Here is an 18,860-nt window from a genome sequence, read left to right as displayed (position 1 = left end):
GCAAGAATAAAATTTCTGCCTCAATCCGGGAGAAAAAATCAAAGGCCGTGAAGCGAGCCGCATCTGACTTTATGCTGGCAACATTAATAGATGCCAGCGTCAACGGGGCGAGTTCAGCCATCATGGGTGATCGAGTTGGATGGCCAACTTCTTACCACTGCTATCACCTCCTCCTGGGGAGGGGTCGGACACCTTCCTTTTCAGGGAAGCTCCCGTTGTGTCCATCCCACCCCCCCCGGTGTCCTCGCCCCCGGGTTCCAGGTCTGTCCCCCCCCCAGGAGGAACACTGCCCCCTGAGGGACGGACCCCACCATCCCCCGAAGGACCCTCCGGTGGTACCCCCGGCCCAGCATCCTCGTCTTGCGGCCCAGCATCCGAGCCTCCGAGGACGCTGAACCGGTTGGAGAGATCAATCAGAGGGGGGTCAGCGGGCCCTTCCGTGCGCACCCTGGTGGTCGGGGGCGGGGGAGATTTTGAAGGCTTGCCAGCCTTCTTCCCCCCCGATTTGTTACGATTGGCACGTTTACTTTTGCCACCCGCTGCTGTAGGCTGCTCCTGGACCTCCTCATCAACACTTTCATACTGTGAGGACCCGTCCGAGTCAGCCGCTTTATCCTCCCTCTCCATCCTCCTGATCTCCTCTCTCACCACACTCTCCCTCAGGACCTCAGAGGCTTTTGCCACGGGCCTGGAGGGAGGAGCAGGCATCGACCCGGTTGCCCGAGACTTCACCTGCCCCCCACCCCCATGGCGTTTTTCTTGCCTCCGCACATACGCGGGGCCCCTCACCTTGGCATTGCCCTTCCTCACCGGTCCCTCAGCCCCTTCCCCTCCGCCACCACCTGCCACAGCTGCAGGAGCGCCGCCAGAGGTTTCTCCCTCACGGACTCCTCCCGCCGGGCCTGCAGCGGCATTAGAAAAGGAGCGAGGGCAGCGGCTGAGAGGGTGACCCAGGTCACCACACAAGTGACACCGAATGTCTTTACACGAGGCGGCCAGATGACCTACCCCACCACACAAGGCACATTTCTGTACCTTGCAGCTAGCGCTGAAGTGAGTGGGGTCGCCGCACTTGTGGCAGACCTTCGGTTGCCCCTGGTAGAAGACCAGGATCCTGTCCCTTCCCAGGAACGCCGAGGAAGGGATGTGGGTGACCGTGCCGCCGGAAACCTTCAGTTTAACCATGAAGGTCCAGCCCCCCGACCAGATGCCGAATTCGTCCCTGTTCTTTTTGGGGACCTCGGTGACTTCCCCGTAACGGGAAAGCCACGTCATAATGTCCACGCCGGCAAGTGACTCATTACAAGTGACCACGGTCACTCGCTTGACGGAATTTTGGCGAGACACCGCTTGCGCAACGAAGTCTCGCCATCCGGGCTCTTCCCGCACCAGCTCATAGTTAGACCAGAAGAGCTCAAGCCCCTCTGGCCGCACAAAGCTGACGTCGAAGAAGCGGGACGCCGAAGGATGTATCAGGGCAAAGATGTCATTCGCCCCGAAGCCCATCTTAAGGAGGAGCTCCACCACCTTGCTCCTAGGTGGAACAGCTTCACTGCCCCCCCACCTAAGACGGACCACATTCCTCCTTGGCGGCCCCTGCCCGGCTGTGGGGAGAGACCAAACAGTCCCTCCCTCCCTTTGGTTTTGGAAGGCAGCAAGGCCGTGTCTCTCTATCCAGAAAGACAAGTCCACTGTCCTCCCCTCTACCACTATCGACCTTTCTCCTTTTTTGAGGGCCTCCAGGAAACGGTGGTGCAAAGCGCCGTCCCTGGAGCCCGGAGGCGAGGAGACCCCCCCAGGACCACCCCGAGGACCACCCCGACCCCCAGCCGCGGCCCCCGCATAACTATGTTGGGGTCTTGCGGCCAGGGGGGCAGACGGGCCAGCCCTCCCACCACTTGTGCCAGCACCCTCATTCGTCCTCCCACTCACTCTCCCATTCACTCTTTTATTATTTGCATTCACTCCAGCACACTCACCCACATTCACAGTAGCACTCACTCCCTCATCCATGTCACTCATATCACCATTCACTTCAGCAAACATCTCCTCAAATATGTCCACTCCGCTTTCGTACTCACTCTCACTATTGGTGAACATAGCAACATTATTTACATTTTTTACATTTTTAACATTTCCCAAACCAGTGTAGTTCCTCTCTTTGCCTGCTGGGGGCCCTGAGCTCTCTTGCTGGGAGCTACTCCAGCTCCTGTCCAGGAGCGCTGCTGCCCCTTTAAATGCCTCAGTGCAGATGACATCATGCACCCTGCCCTGGCTGGGCCTAGGAGCAACAGCAGCTCCTGGTTTCAGCTCCATTTTTTTTCCTTTTTCTAAGGTTTCCTTGCTCTGGGCAGGGACGGCCACTGGCACCGCTCCCTGCCCTGCACTTTTCTTCACCCCCGCCGCCGGCTTGCCAGGGAGCGCCAGAGTCCCCGCACCCTCAGATGAAGGTAGGTGGGCCGGGGACCCCGACAACTCCCCGCCAGCTTTTGGGGGCAGCACAGCATTACTTGGAAGGGTGGGTGGGACACAGGGCAGCGGGCCCGCAGCGGCCACGCCCCCCCCGCCGGTCGCAGCCACCCCAGGCAGAGCCGCGGCCCCCTGCGAGGCCACGGCCCCCCCGGGTGACGCGAGCACAGCGGGCGGAGCCGCGACCGCTGAGGCCACGCCCCCCCGCCAGCCACAGCCACCACGGGCAGAGCAGCGACCCCTTGCGAGGCCACGCCCCCCCGGGCGACGCAGACGCAGCGGGTGGGACGACGGCCGAGGAGGACATGCCCCCCCCGCACGCCACAGCCTTTGCAGGCCGGGCAACACTCGGGGAGGCCACGCCCCCCTCACGGACCACCGCCGCCACCCCATGCCCACCACTTGAGACAGGCAAGGCCGGCCACTCCCCCTCGTCGCCCAGCGGCGGCGGAGCCCCCTGCACGGACCCCTTTTTGGGTCGACGTGCCGGAGACCCCGCTCTCACCACAGGCGCCGACATGGGAGCGACCAGCACTTTGCACCGCCTCAGCTGCTGCTTGATGTTCTGTTCGCCCTTCCTAGGCTTCTGGACCCCCACTAGCGATCCAGACTTAGCGGATCCGTACGTGGGGGGTCCAGAAGCCCCAGCACTCGCCGCCGGAGGTGCGGCCCTGGCTGTACCAACTTTACCTGGTGCCAGGCCAGCCCCCCCTGCCACCGAGGGCTGAGCCTGGACACCACCACCACAACCAGCACCGACCTCCATGTCGCTGCCCTGGTCTGAACTGTCACCAGATGCGACAGTCAGGTCACAACAGTCATCTCTCTCCCCGCTCCCTCGCTGCGGACCCACCACAGGGCCCGAGCCGGGGTGGGTAGCGGGTTCCACACAGCAGGACAGAGGGGCCCCGGGAAGAGGAGCAAAAACCAGTTGTTCCTCCACGCCTTCAGAGGCCTTACGCCTGCGCCTCCTGTTTCTCCTCTTCCCGGTTGCCTCATCCTCCGGGCAGACTTCATACCCAAACAACAGCGTGCCAAACCGTGCTGGGGATTCAGTCTGCCGTACTTGTTTAAGGATGAGGCAGCCCCCCTCAGAACTACTCCCGCTCCCTCCATCCTCCCCCTCGCTCCCGCTTTCCTCCGCGTTACTGGAGTCCAGCGGGAGGGCCACCTGCTCGGGGGCTATCCCGCTGCATGTTACCTGACTCACGCTGGTGTCCGCCAGGTCTTCAGGTGGAGGCGGCCCGGGTGTGGTGTGGGCGCCATCTTGCTCTTCCTCCTCCTCGCTTTCCTCCACCTGGATGGGGACTCCTGACCCCCCAGGAGACCCACCGGCCATGGCCCTGAACCGGTCCTCGTTCTGCAGCTTTTCCTGGAAGGGGCCGCTGCCGGCCATGATGGAACTTCGCCTGTCCTCCAGGGCCCGAATCTCCCCTTTCAGCCGCTTGACCGTGGCGGTGACCTCCGCTCTCTTTGAGGCAGGGAGCCTGTTTTAACTGATGACCCGGGCTCCCTCCAACTCCCCCCGGAGTCTCCTGAGCTGCTTGCCGGCCTCCTCGTACTCGGAGAGGTGGGCATGAATGCGGGAGGCGTAGGTGGTAGCTGGCTCTCCCGCAACCTTGGAGCCCCAGATGTTAAGGGGGGGCCCCGCCTCACCTCTGCCGGCTGCTGCACCTCCGGGGGAAGGGCCCGCCACAGCCTTCACTTCGGGGGTCCCGGACCCTGGAGCCTTGCGGCCCCCTGGGGTCCGCTTTTTCCCCATCCCTGGGACTTGCTGGCTGTGCCTTGGGCCTCCTTGTGGTGGATGAGGCCCCCCACCCCCAGCTGGCTTGCCGGAGGGTGGGAGCCAGGGGCACAGCCCCGGCGCTCAGTCCCAGGGAGAGTCCTCTTTCCTGGGAAGGGGGCAGATGGAAAGTCCTTGCAGGAAAAAAAACCTCCCTTCCCAGGAGCTTAGCAAAACCCCAGCCTGCAGAGCTCAGCACAGACGCTCCTCCTCTTCCTGGGCGTGTACAGGGCTGCACTCAGTATGCTGCTGGTGCAGTCACTGTGTTCATACATTACATTACTGATCCTGAGTTACATCCTGTATTATACCCCAGAGCTGCACTCACTATTCTGCTGGTGCAGTCACTGTGTACATACATTACATTACTGATCCTGAGTTACATCCTGTATTGTACTCCAGAGCTGCACTCACTATTCTGCTGGTGCAGTCACTGTGTACACACATTACTGATCCTGAGTTACATCCTGTATTGTACTCCAGAGCTGCACTCACTATTCTGCTGGTGCCGTCACTGTGTACATACATTACATTACTGATCCTGAGTTACATCCTGTATTGTACTCCAGAGCTGCACTCACTATTCTGCTGGTGCAGTCACTGTGTACATACATTACATTACTGATCCTGAGTTACATCCTGTATTATACTCCAGAGCTGCACTCACTATTCTGCTGGTGGAGTCACTGTGTACATACATTACATTACTGATACTGAGTTACATCCTGTATTATACCCCAGAGCTGCACTCACTATTCTGCTGGTGGAGTCACTGTGTACATACATTACATTACTGATCCTGAGTTACATCCTGTATTATACCCCAGAGCTGCACTCACTATTCTGCTGGTGCAGTCACTGTATACATACATTACTGATCCTGAGTTACATCCTGTATTATACTCCAGAGCTGCACTCACTATTCTGCTGGTGCAGTCACTGTGTACATACATTACATTACTGATCCTGAGTTACATCCTGTATTATACTCCAGAGCTGCACTCACTATTCTGCTGGTGGAGTCACTGTGTACATACATTACATTACTGATACTGAGTTACATCCTGTATTATACTCCAGAGCTGCACTCACTATTCTGCTGGTGCAGTCACTGTGTACATACATTACATGACTGATCCTGAGTTACATCCTGTATTATACCCCAGAGCTGCACTCACTATTCTGCTGGTGGAGTCACTGTGTACATACATTACATTACTGATCCTGAGTTACATCCTGTATTATACCCCAGAGCTGCACTCACTATTCTGCTGGTGCAGTCACTGTGTACATACATTACATTACTGATCCTGAGTTACATCCTGTATTATACTCCAGAGCTGCACTCACTATTCTGCTGGTGGAGTCACTGTGTACATACATTACATTACTGATCCTGAGTTACATCCTGTATTATACCCCAGAGCTGCACTCACTATTCTGGTGGTGCAGTCACTGTGTACATACATTACATTACTGATCCTGAGTTACCTCCTGTATTATACTCCAGAGCTGCACTCACTATTCTGCTGGTGCAGTCACTGTGTACATACATTACTGATCCTGAGTTACATCCTGTATTATACTCCAGAGCTGCACTCACTATTCTGCTGGTGCAGTCACTGTGTACATACATTACATGACTGATCCTGAGTTACATCCTGTATTATACCCCAGAGCTGCACTCACTATTCTGCTGGTGGAGTCACTGTGTACATACATTACATTACTGATCCTGAGTTACATCCTGTATTATACCCCAGAGCTGCACTCACTATTCTGCTGGTGCAGTCACTGTGTACATACATTACATTACTGATCCTGAGTTACATCCTGTATTATACCCCAGACCTGCACTCACTATTCTGCTGGTGCAGTCACTGTGTACATACATTACATTACTGATCCTGAGTTACCTCCTGTATTATACTCCAGAGCTGCACTCACTATTCTGCTGGTGCAGTCACTGTGTACATACATTACTGATCCTGGGTTACATCCTGTATTATACTCCAGAGCTGCACTCACTATTCTGCTGGTGCAGTCACTGTGTACATACATTACATTACTGATCCTGAGTTATCTCCTGTATTATACTCCAGAGCTGCACTCACTATTCTGCTGGTGCAGTCACTGTGTACATACATTACATTACTGATCCTGAGTTACATCCTGTATTGTACTCCAGAGCTGCACTCACTATTCTGCTGGTGCAGTCACTGTGTACACACATTACTGATCCTGAGTTACATCCTGTATTGTACTCCAGAGCTGCACTCACTATTCTGCTGGTGCCGTCACTGTGTACATACATTACATTACTGATCCTGAGTTACATCCTGTATTGTACTCCAGAGCTGCACTCACTATTCTGCTGGTGCAGTCACTGTGTACATACATTACATTACTGATCCTGAGTTACATCCTGTATTATACTCCAGAGCTGCACTCACTATTCTGCTGGTGGAGTCACTGTGTACATACATTACATTACTGATCCTGAGTTACATCCTGTATTATACCCCAGAGCTGCACTCACTATTCTGCTGGTGGAGTCACTGTGTACATACATTACATTACTGATCCTGAGTTACATCCTGTATTATACCCCAGAGCTGCACTCACTATTCTGCTGGTGCAGTCACTGTATACATACATTACATTACTGATCCTGAGTTACATCCTGTATTGTACTCCAGAGCTGCACTCACTATTCTGCTGGTGCAGTCACTGTGTACATACATTACATTACTGATCCTGAGTTACATCCTGTATTATACCCCAGAGCTGCACTCACTATTCTGCTGGTGCAGTCACTGTGTACATACATTACATTACTGATCCTGAGTTACATCCTGTATTGTACTCCAGAGCTGCACTCACTATTCTGCTGGTGCAGTCACTGTGTACATACATTACATTACTGATCCTGAGTTACATCCTGTATTATACTCCAGAGCTGCACTCACTATTCTGCTGGTGCAGTCACTGTGTACATACATTACATTACTGATACTGAGTTACATCCTGTATTATACCCCAGAGCTGCACTCACTATTCTGCTGGTGGAGTCACTGTGTACATACATTACATTACTGATCCTGAGTTACATCCTGTATTATACCCCAGAGCTGCACTCACTATTCTGCTGGTGCAGTCACTGTATACATACATTACTGATCCTGAGTTACATCCTGTATTATACTCCAGAGCTGCACTCACTATTCTGCTGGTGCAGTCACTGTGTACATACATTACATTACTGATCCTGAGTTACATCCTGTATTATACCCCAGAGCTGCACTCACTATTCTGCTGGTGGAGTCACTGTGTACATACATTACATTACTGATACTGAGTTACATCCTGTATTATACTCCAGAGCTGCACTCACTATTCTGCTGGTGCAGTCACTGTGTACATACATTACATGACTGATCCTGAGTTACATCCTGTATTATACCCCAGAGCTGCACTCACTATTCTGCTGGTGGAGTCACTGTGTACATACATTACATTACTGATCCTGAGTTACATCCTGTATTATACCCCAGAGCTGCACTCACTATTCTGCTGGTGCAGTCACTGTGTACATACATTACATTACTGATCCTGAGTTACATCCTGTATTATACTCCAGAGCTGCACTCACTATTCTGCTGGTGGAGTCACTGTGTACATACATTACATTACTGATCCTGAGTTACATCCTGTATTATACCCCAGAGCTGCACTCACTATTCTGGTGGTGCAGTCACTGTGTACATACATTACATTACTGATCCTGAGTTACCTCCTGTATTATACTCCAGAGCTGCACTCACTATTCTGCTGGTGCAGTCACTGTGTACATACATTACTGATCCTGAGTTACATCCTGTATTATACTCCAGAGCTGCACTCACTATTCTGCTGGTGCAGTCACTGTGTACATACATTACATGACTGATCCTGAGTTACATCCTGTATTATACCCCAGAGCTGCACTCACTATTCTGCTGGTGGAGTCACTGTGTACATACATTACATTACTGATCCTGAGTTACATCCTGTATTATACCCCAGAGCTGCACTCACTATTCTGCTGGTGCAGTCACTGTGTACATACATTACATTACTGATCCTGAGTTACATCCTGTATTATACCCCAGAGCTGCACTCACTATTCTGCTGGTGCAGTCACTGTGTACATACATTACATTACTGATCCTGAGTTACCTCCTGTATTATACTCCAGAGCTGCACTCACTATTCTGCTGGTGCAGTCACTGTGTACATACATTACTGATCCTGGGTTACATCCTGTATTATACTCCAGAGCTGCACTCACTATTCTGCTGGTGCAGTCACTGTGTACATACATTACATTACTGATCCTGAGTTATCTCCTGTATTATACTCCAGAGCTGCACTCACTATTCTGCTGGTGCAGTCACTGTGTACATACATTACTGATCCTGGGTTACATCCTGTATTATACCCCAGAGCTGCACTCACTATTCTGCTGGTGCAGTCACTGTGTACATACATTACATTACTGATCCTGAGTTACATCCTGTATTATACCCCAGAGCTGCACTCACTATTCTGCTGGTGCAGTCACTGTGTACATACATTACATTACTGATCCTGGGTTACATCCTGTATTATACTCCAGAGCTGCACTCACTATTCTGCTGGTGCAGTCACTGTGTACATACTTTACTGATCCTGAGTTACATCCTGTATTATACCCCAGAGCTGCACTCACTATTCTGCTGGTGCAGTCACTGTGTACATACATTACATTACTGATCCTGAGTTACATCCTGTATTATACCCCAGAGCTGCACTCACTATTCTGCTGGTGCAGTCACTGTGTACATACATTACTGATCCTGAGTTACATCCTGTATTATACCCCAGAGCTGCACTCACTATTCTGCTGGTGCAGTCACTGTGTACATACATTACATTACTGATCCTGAGTTACATCCTGTATTATACCCCAGAGCTGCACTCACTATTCTGCTGGTGCAGTCACTGTGTACTTACATTACATTACTGATCCTGGGTTACATCCTGTATTATACTCCAGAGCTGCACTCACTATTCTGCTGGTGCAGTCACTGTGTACATACTTTACTGATCCTGAGTTACATCCTGTATTATACCCCAGAGCTGCACTCACTATTCTGCTGGTGCAGTCACTGTGTACATACATTACATTACTGATCCTGGGTTACATCCTGTATTATACTCCAGAGCTGCACTCACTATTCTGCTGGTGCAGTCACTGTGTACTTACATTACATTACTGATCCTGGGTTACATCCTGTATTATACCCCAGAGCTGCACTCACTATTCTGCTGGTGCAGTCACTGTGTACTTACATTACATTACTGATCCTGGGTTACATCCTGTATTATACTCCAGAGCTGCACTCACTATTCTGCTGGTGCAGTCACTGTGTACATACATTACATTACTGATCCTGAGTTACATCCTGTATTATACCCCAGAGCTGCACTCACTATTCTGCTGGTGCAGTCACTGTGTACTTACATTACATTACTGATCCTGGGTTACATCCTGTATTATACTCCAGAGCTGCACTCACTATTCTGCTGGTGCAGTCACTGTGTACATACATTACATTACTGATCCTGAGTTACATCCTGTATTATACCCCAGAGCTGCACTCACTATTCTGCTGGTGCAGTCACTGTGTACTTACATTACATTACTGATCCTGGGTTACATCCTGTATTATACTCCAGAGCTGCACTCACTATTCTGCTGGTGGAGTCACTGTGTACATACATTACATTACTGATACTGAGTTACATCCTGTATTATACCCCAGAGCTGCACTCACTATTCTGCTGGTGGAGTCACTGTGTACATACATTACATTACTGATCCTGAGTTACATCCTGTATTATACCCCAGAGCTGCACTCACTATTCTGCTGGTGCAGTCACTGTATACATACATTACTGATCCTGAGTTACATCCTGTATTATACTCCAGAGCTGCACTCACTATTCTGCTGGTGCAGTCACTGTGTACATACATTACATTACTGATCCTGAGTTACATCCTGTATTATACCCCAGAGCTGCACTCACTATTCTGCTGGTGGAGTCACTGTGTACATACATTACATTACTGATACTGAGTTACATCCTGTATTATACTCCAGAGCTGCACTCACTATTCTGCTGGTGCAGTCACTGTGTACATACATTACATGACTGATCCTGAGTTACATCCTGTATTATACCCCAGAGCTGCACTCACTATTCTGCTGGTGGAGTCACTGTGTACATACATTACATTACTGATCCTGAGTTACATCCTGTATTATACCCCAGAGCTGCACTCACTATTCTGCTGGTGCAGTCACTGTGTACATACATTACATTACTGATCCTGAGTTACATCCTGTATTATACTCCAGAGCTGCACTCACTATTCTGCTGGTGGAGTCACTGTGTACATACATTACATTACTGATCCTGAGTTACATCCTGTATTATACCCCAGAGCTGCACTCACTATTCTGGTGGTGCAGTCACTGTGTACATACATTACATTACTGATCCTGAGTTACCTCCTGTATTATACTCCAGAGCTGCACTCACTATTCTGCTGGTGCAGTCACTGTGTACATACATTACTGATCCTGAGTTACATCCTGTATTATACTCCAGAGCTGCACTCACTATTCTGCTGGTGCAGTCACTGTGTACATACATTACATGACTGATCCTGAGTTACATCCTGTATTATACCCCAGAGCTGCACTCACTATTCTGCTGGTGGAGTCACTGTGTACATACATTACATTACTGATCCTGAGTTACATCCTGTATTATACCCCAGAGCTGCACTCACTATTCTGCTGGTGCAGTCACTGTGTACTTACATTACATTACTGATCCTGGGTTACATCCTGTATTATACTCCAGAGCTGCACTCACTATTCTGCTGGTGCAGTCACTGTGTACATACATTACATTACTGATCCTGAGTTACATCCTGTATTATACCCCAGAGCTGCACTCACTATTCTGCTGGTGCAGTCACTGTGTACTTACATTACATTACTGATCCTGGGTTACATCCTGTATTATACTCCAGAGCTGCACTCACTATTCTGCTGGTGGAGTCACTGTGTACATACATTACATTACTGATACTGAGTTACATCCTGTATTATACCCCAGAGCTGCACTCACTATTCTGCTGGTGGAGTCACTGTGTACATACATTACATTACTGATCCTGAGTTACATCCTGTATTATACCCCAGAGCTGCACTCACTATTCTGCTGGTGCAGTCACTGTATACATACATTACTGATCCTGAGTTACATCCTGTATTATACTCCAGAGCTGCACTCACTATTCTGCTGGTGCAGTCACTGTGTACATACATTACATTACTGATCCTGAGTTACATCCTGTATTATACCCCAGAGCTGCACTCACTATTCTGCTGGTGGAGTCACTGTGTACATACATTACATTACTGATACTGAGTTACATCCTGTATTATACTCCAGAGCTGCACTCACTATTCTGCTGGTGCAGTCACTGTGTACATACATTACATGACTGATCCTGAGTTACATCCTGTATTATACCCCAGAGCTGCACTCACTATTCTGCTGGTGGAGTCACTGTGTACATACATTACATTACTGATCCTGAGTTACATCCTGTATTATACCCCAGAGCTGCACTCACTATTCTGCTGGTGCAGTCACTGTGTACATACATTACATTACTGATCCTGAGTTACATCCTGTATTATACTCCAGAGCTGCACTCACTATTCTGCTGGTGGAGTCACTGTGTACATACATTACATTACTGATCCTGAGTTACATCCTGTATTATACCCCAGAGCTGCACTCACTATTCTGGTGGTGCAGTCACTGTGTACATACATTACATTACTGATCCTGAGTTACCTCCTGTATTATACTCCAGAGCTGCACTCACTATTCTGCTGGTGCAGTCACTGTGTACATACATTACTGATCCTGAGTTACATCCTGTATTATACTCCAGAGCTGCACTCACTATTCTGCTGGTGCAGTCACTGTGTACATACATTACATGACTGATCCTGAGTTACATCCTGTATTATACCCCAGAGCTGCACTCACTATTCTGCTGGTGGAGTCACTGTGTACATACATTACATTACTGATCCTGAGTTACATCCTGTATTATACCCCAGAGCTGCACTCACTATTCTGCTGGTGCAGTCACTGTGTACATACATTACATTACTGATCCTGAGTTACATCCTGTATTATACCCCAGAGCTGCACTCACTATTCTGCTGGTGCAGTCACTGTGTACATACATTACATTACTGATCCTGAGTTACCTCCTGTATTATACTCCAGAGCTGCACTCACTATTCTGCTGGTGCAGTCACTGTGTACATACATTACTGATCCTGGGTTACATCCTGTATTATACTCCAGAGCTGCACTCACTATTCTGCTGGTGCAGTCACTGTGTACATACATTACATTACTGATCCTGAGTTATCTCCTGTATTATACTCCAGAGCTGCACTCACTATTCTGCTGGTGCAGTCACTGTGTACATACATTACTGATCCTGGGTTACATCCTGTATTATACCCCAGAGCTGCACTCACTATTCTGCTGGTGCAGTCACTGTGTACATACATTACATTACTGATCCTGAGTTACATCCTGTATTATACCCCAGAGCTGCACTCACTATTCTGCTGGTGCAGTCACTGTGTACATACATTACATTACTGATCCTGGGTTACATCCTGTATTATACTCCAGAGCTGCACTCACTATTCTGCTGGTGCAGTCACTGTGTACATACTTTACTGATCCTGAGTTACATCCTGTATTATACCCCAGAGCTGCACTCACTATTCTGCTGGTGCAGTCACTGTGTACATACATTACATTACTGATCCTGAGTTACATCCTGTATTATACCCCAGAGCTGCACTCACTATTCTGCTGGTGCAGTCACTGTGTACATACATTACTGATCCTGAGTTACATCCTGTATTATACCCCAGAGCTGCACTCACTATTCTGCTGGTGCAGTCACTGTGTACATACATTACATTACTGATCCTGAGTTACATCCTGTATTATACCCCAGAGCTGCACTCACTATTCTGCTGGTGCAGTCACTGTGTACTTACATTACATTACTGATCCTGGGTTACATCCTGTATTATACTCCAGAGCTGCACTCACTATTCTGCTGGTGCAGTCACTGTGTACATACTTTACTGATCCTGAGTTACATCCTGTATTATACCCCAGAGCTGCACTCACTATTCTGCTGGTGCAGTCACTGTGTACATACATTACATTACTGATCCTGAGTTACATCCTGTATTATACCCCAGAGCTGCACTCACTATTCTGCTGGTGCAGTCACTGTGTACATACATTACTGATCCTGAGTTACATCCTGTATTATACCCCAGAGCTGCACTCACTATTCTGCTGGTGCAGTCACTGTGTACATACATTACATTACTGATCCTGAGTTACATCCTGTATTATACCCCAGAGCTGCACTCACTATTCTGCTGGTGCAGTCACTGTGTACTTACATTACATTACTGATCCTGGGTTACATCCTGTATTATACTCCAGAGCTGCACTCACTATTCTGCTGGTGCAGTCACTGTGTACATACATTACATTACTGATCCTGGGTTACATCCTGTATTATACTCCAGAGCTGCACTCACTATTCTGCTGGTGCAGTCACTGTGTACATACATTACATTACTGATCCTGAGTTACATCCTGTATTATACCCCAGAGCTGCACTCACTATTCTGCTGGTGCAGTCACTGTGTACTTACATTACATTACTGATCCTGGGTTACATCCTGTATTATACTCCAGAGCTGCACTCACTATTCTGCTGGTGCAGTCACTGTGTACATACATTACATTACTGATCCTGAGTTACATCCTGTATTATACTCCAGAGCTGCACACACTATTCTGCTGGTGCAGTCACTGTGTACATACATTACATTACTGATCCTGAGTTACATCTTGTATTATACCCCAGAGCTGCACTCACTATTCTGCTGGTGCAGTCACTGTGTACATACATACATTACTGATCCTGGGTTACATCCTGTATTATACTCCAGAGCTGCACTCACTATTCTGCTGGTGCAGTCACTGTGTACATACATTACATTACTGATCCTGAGTTACATCCTGTATTATACTCCAGAGCTGCACACACTATTCTGCTGGTGCAGTCACTGTGTACATACATTACATTACTGATCCTGGGTTACATCCTGTATTATACTCCAGAGCTGCACTCACTATTCTGCTGGTGCAGTCACTGTGTACATACTTTACTGATCCTGAGTTACATCCTGTATTATACCCCAGAGCTGCACTCACTATTCTGCTGGTGCAGTCACTGTGTACATACATTACATTACTGATCCTGAGTTACATCCTGTATTATACCCCAGAGCTGCACTCACTATTCTGCTGGTGCAGTCACTGTGTACATACATTACTGATCCTGAGTTACATCCTGTATTATACCCCAGAGCTGCACTCACTATTCTGCTGGTGCAGTCACTGTGTACATACATTACATTACTGATCCTGAGTTACATCCTGTATTATACCCCAGAGCTGCACTCACTATTCTGCTGGTGCAGTCACTGTGTACTTACATTACATTACTGATCCTGGGTTACATCCTGTATTATACTCCAGAGCTGCACTCACTATTCTGCTGGTGCAGTCACTGTGTACATACATTACATTACTGATCCTGGGTTACATCCTGTATTATACTCCAGAGCTGCACTCACTATTCTGCTGGTGCAGTCACTGTGTACATACATTACATTACTGATCCTGAGTTACATCCTGTATTATACCCCAGAGCTGCACTCACTATTCTGCTGGTGCAGTCACTGTGTACTTACATTACATTACTGATCCTGGGTTACATCCTGTATTATACTCCAGAGCTGCACTCACTATTCTGCTGGTGCAGTCACTGTGTACATACATTACATTACTGATCCTGAGTTACATCCTGTATTATACTCCAGAGCTGCACACACTATTCTGCTGGTGCAGTCACTGTGTACATACATTACATTACTGATCCTGAGTTACATCCTGTATTATACCCCAGAGCTGCACTCACTATTCTGCTGGTGCAGTCACTGTGTACTTACATTACATTACTGATCCTGGGTTACATCCTGTATTATACTCCAGAGCTGCACTCACTATTCTGCTGGTGCAGTCACTGTGTACATACATTACATTACTGATCCTGAGTTACATCCTGTATTATACTCCAGAGCTGCACACACTATTCTGCTGGTGCAGTCACTGTGTACATACATTACATTACTGATCCTGGGTTACATCCTGTATTATACTCCAGAGCTGCACTCACTATTCTGCTGGTGCAGTCACTGTGTACATACTTTACTGATCCTGAGTTACATCCTGTATTATACCCCAGAGCTGCACTCACTATTCTGCTGGTGCAGTCACTGTGTACATACATTACATTACTGATCCTGAGTTACATCCTGTATTATACCCCAGAGCTGCACTCACTATTCTGCTGGTGCAGTCACTGTGTACATACATTACTGATCCTGAGTTACATCCTGTATTATACCCCAGAGCTGCACTCACTATTCTGCTGGTGCAGTCACTGTGTACATACATTACATTACTGATCCTGAGTTACATCCTGTATTATACTCCAGAGCTGCACTCACTATTCTGCTGGTGCAGTCACTGTGTACATACTTTACTGATCCTGAGTTACATCCTGTATTATACCCCAGAGCTGCACTCACTATTCTGCTGGTGCAGTCACTGTGTACATACATTACATTACTGATCCTGAGTTACATCCTGTATTATACCCCAGAGCTGCACTCACTATTCTGCTGGTGCAGTCACTGTGTACTTACATTACATTACTGATCCTGGGTTACATCCTGTATTATACTCCAGAGCTGCACTCACTATTCTGCTGGTGCAGTCACTGTGTACATACATTACATTACTGATCCTGAGTTACATCCTGTATTATACCCCAGAGCTGCACTCACTATTCTGCTGGTGCAGTCACTGTGTACATACATTACATTACTGATCCTGAGTTACATCCTGTATTATACTCCAGAGCTGCACTCACTATTCTGCTGGTGCAGTCACTGTGTATATACATTACACCTAGCTGTGACGTCGCCGTACGTCGCTCTGAGGTCAGCTATAGGTTGCCGTCGTACTGACGCGATGCTTTGCGGCAGCCGTTCCGTGACGTCATCGTGGGTCATGTGACTGCTGCGTTGAGGCGCTGGAGCAGAGCGCGGAGCACTCGATAACAGAGCAGAGCTCCGCCTCTCAGCTATTTAGCATGAGTTGGAGGCGGGGCTTCAGCCTGTGACAAGCAGCTCCTCCCCTAGTTCGTGATGGAACCCTTTAGGCTCCGCCCTATAATGGAATATGCAGATTTTTTGGCTATAGCCCTGTTCTCGAAATTTAGCATAGCCCCGCCCCCTAGCGGCAGCGCTGCCGTGGCTCCTCGCACGGACGTCAGTGTCGGAGGGACCCGGCCCGGGATGTCCGGCTGGAAGGACGGCGCGGTGCAGGACAAGTACCGCCTGGTGGTTGTGGGCGGCGGCGGCGTGGGCAAGTCTGCCCTCACTATCCAGTTCATCCAGGTGGGTGACCGCGGGGCCCTAGTGCTGGAATGTGAGGAGCGGCCGCCCTGGGTCCTAGTGTCCGCAATGTGGACTGAGGCTCTAGATCAGGGGGTGCGGTAGGGTTGTACGATAATGGGGGCCGTAGTCCGGGCAGGCGGGATAACGGGGGCCGTAGTCCGGGCAGGTGGGATAACGGGGGCCGTAGTCCGGGCAGGTGGGATAACGGGGGCCGTAGTCCGGGCAGGTGGGATAACGGGGGCCGTAGTCCGGGCAGGCGGGATAACGGGGGCCGTAGTCCGGGCAGGTGGGATGACGGGGGCCGTAGTCCAGGCAGGTGGGATGACGGGGGCCGTAGTCCGGGCAGGGGCGATGACGGGGGCCGTAGTCCGGGCAGGGGCGATGACGGGGGCCGTAGTCCGGGCAGGCGGGATAACGGGGGCCGTTGTCCGGGCAGGGGCGATGACGGGGGCCGTAGTCCGGGCAGGTGGGATAACGGGGGCCGTAGTCCGGGCAGGCGGGATGACGGGGGCCGTAGTCCAGGCAGGTGGGATGACGGGGGCCGTAGTCCAGGCAGGTGGGATGACGGGGGCCGTAGTCCGGGCAGGGGCGATGACGGGGGCCGTAGTCCGGGCAGGGGCGATGACGGGGGCCGTAGTCCGGGCAGGCGGGATAACGGGGGCCGTAGTCCGGGCAGGCGGGATGACGGGGGCCGTAGTCCGGGCAGGTGGGATGACGGGGGCCGTAGTCCGGGCAGGGTTGTACGATAATGGGGGCCGTAGTCCGGGCAGGTGGGATAACGGGGGCCGTAGTCCGGGCAGGTGGGATAACGGGGGCCGTAGTCCGGGCAGGCGGGATAGCGGGGGCCGTAGTCCGGGCAGGGGCGATGACGGGGGCCGTAGTCCGGGCAGGGGCGATGACGGGGGCCGTAGTCCGGGCAGGGGCGATGACGGGGGCCGTAGTCCGGGCAGGCGGGATGACGGGGGCCGTAGTCCGGGCAGGCGGGATGACGGGGGCCGTAGTCCGGGCAGGCGGGATGAAGGGGGCCGTAGTCCGGGCAGGGGCGATGACGGGGGCCGTAGTCCGGGCAGGGGCGATGACGGGGGCCGTAGTCCGGGCAGGGGCGATGACGGGGGCCGTAGTCCGGGCAGGGGCGATGACGGGGGCCGTAGTCCGGGCAGGCGGGATGAAGGGGGCCGTAGTCCGGGCAGGGGCGATGACGGGGGCCGTAGTCCGGGCAGGGGCGATGACGGGGGCCGTAGTCCGGGCAGGGGCGATGACGGGGGCCGTAGTCCGGGCAGGCGGGATGACGGGGGCCGTAGTCCGGGCAGGCGGGATGACGGGGGCCGTAGTCCGGGCAGGCGGGATGACGGGGGCCGTAGTCGGGGCAGGCGGGATGACGGGGGCCGTAGTCCGGGCAGGGGCGATGACGGGGGCCGTAGTCCGGGCAGGGGCGATGACGGGGGCCGTAGTCCGGGCAGGGGCGATGACGGGGGCCGTAGTCCGGGCAGGGGCGATGACGGGGGCCGTAGTCCGGGCAGGTGGGATGACGGGGGCCGTAGTCCGGGCAGGGGCGATGACGGGGGCCGTAGTCCGGGCAGGGGCGATGACGGGGGCCGTAGTCCGGGCAGGCGGGATGACGGGGGCCGTAGTCCGGGCAGGCGGGATGACGGGGGCCGTAGTCCGGGCAGGGGCGATGACGGGGGCCGTAGTCCGGGCAGGGGCGATGACGGGGGCCGTAGTCCGGGCAGGCGGGATGACGGGGGCCGTAGTCCGGGCAGGGGCGATGACGGGGGCCGTAGTCCGGGCAGGGGCGATGACGGGGGCCGTAGTCCGGGCAGGGGCGATGACGGGGGCCGTAGTCCGGG

General features: G+C 51.3%; 1 protein-coding gene across 2 annotated transcripts in view; it reads left to right on the top strand.

Moving 5' to 3' along the window:
• Positions 1–2,429: 2,429 nt before the first annotated feature.
• Positions 2,430–18,860, top strand: part of RRAS2 (RAS related 2) — an 81,701-nt gene continuing 65,270 nt past the window's right edge. Inside the window, exon 1 of one of the 2 annotated variants that reach the window (XM_073545220.1) lies at positions 2,430–2,450. In XM_073545220.1, coding sequence (XP_073401321.1) covers positions 2,445–2,450 — 6 coding nt within the window. In that variant the 5' untranslated portion in view covers positions 2,430–2,444. Of the gene's footprint in view, positions 2,451–16,773; positions 17,014–18,860 lie in introns of those variants that run through there. The other variant, XM_073545219.1, reaches the window with a different exon arrangement.

Source organism: Dendrobates tinctorius, unplaced genomic scaffold (genome assembly GCF_039654945.1).
Source record: "Dendrobates tinctorius isolate UK_male_01 unplaced genomic scaffold, ASM3965494v1 ptg000142l, whole genome shotgun sequence".
NCBI classification, from domain to species: domain Eukaryota; kingdom Metazoa; phylum Chordata; class Amphibia; order Anura; family Dendrobatidae; genus Dendrobates; species Dendrobates tinctorius.
The sequence above is the reverse complement of the archived record's forward strand: the minus strand, read 5'-3'. Positions and strand labels throughout refer to the sequence as shown.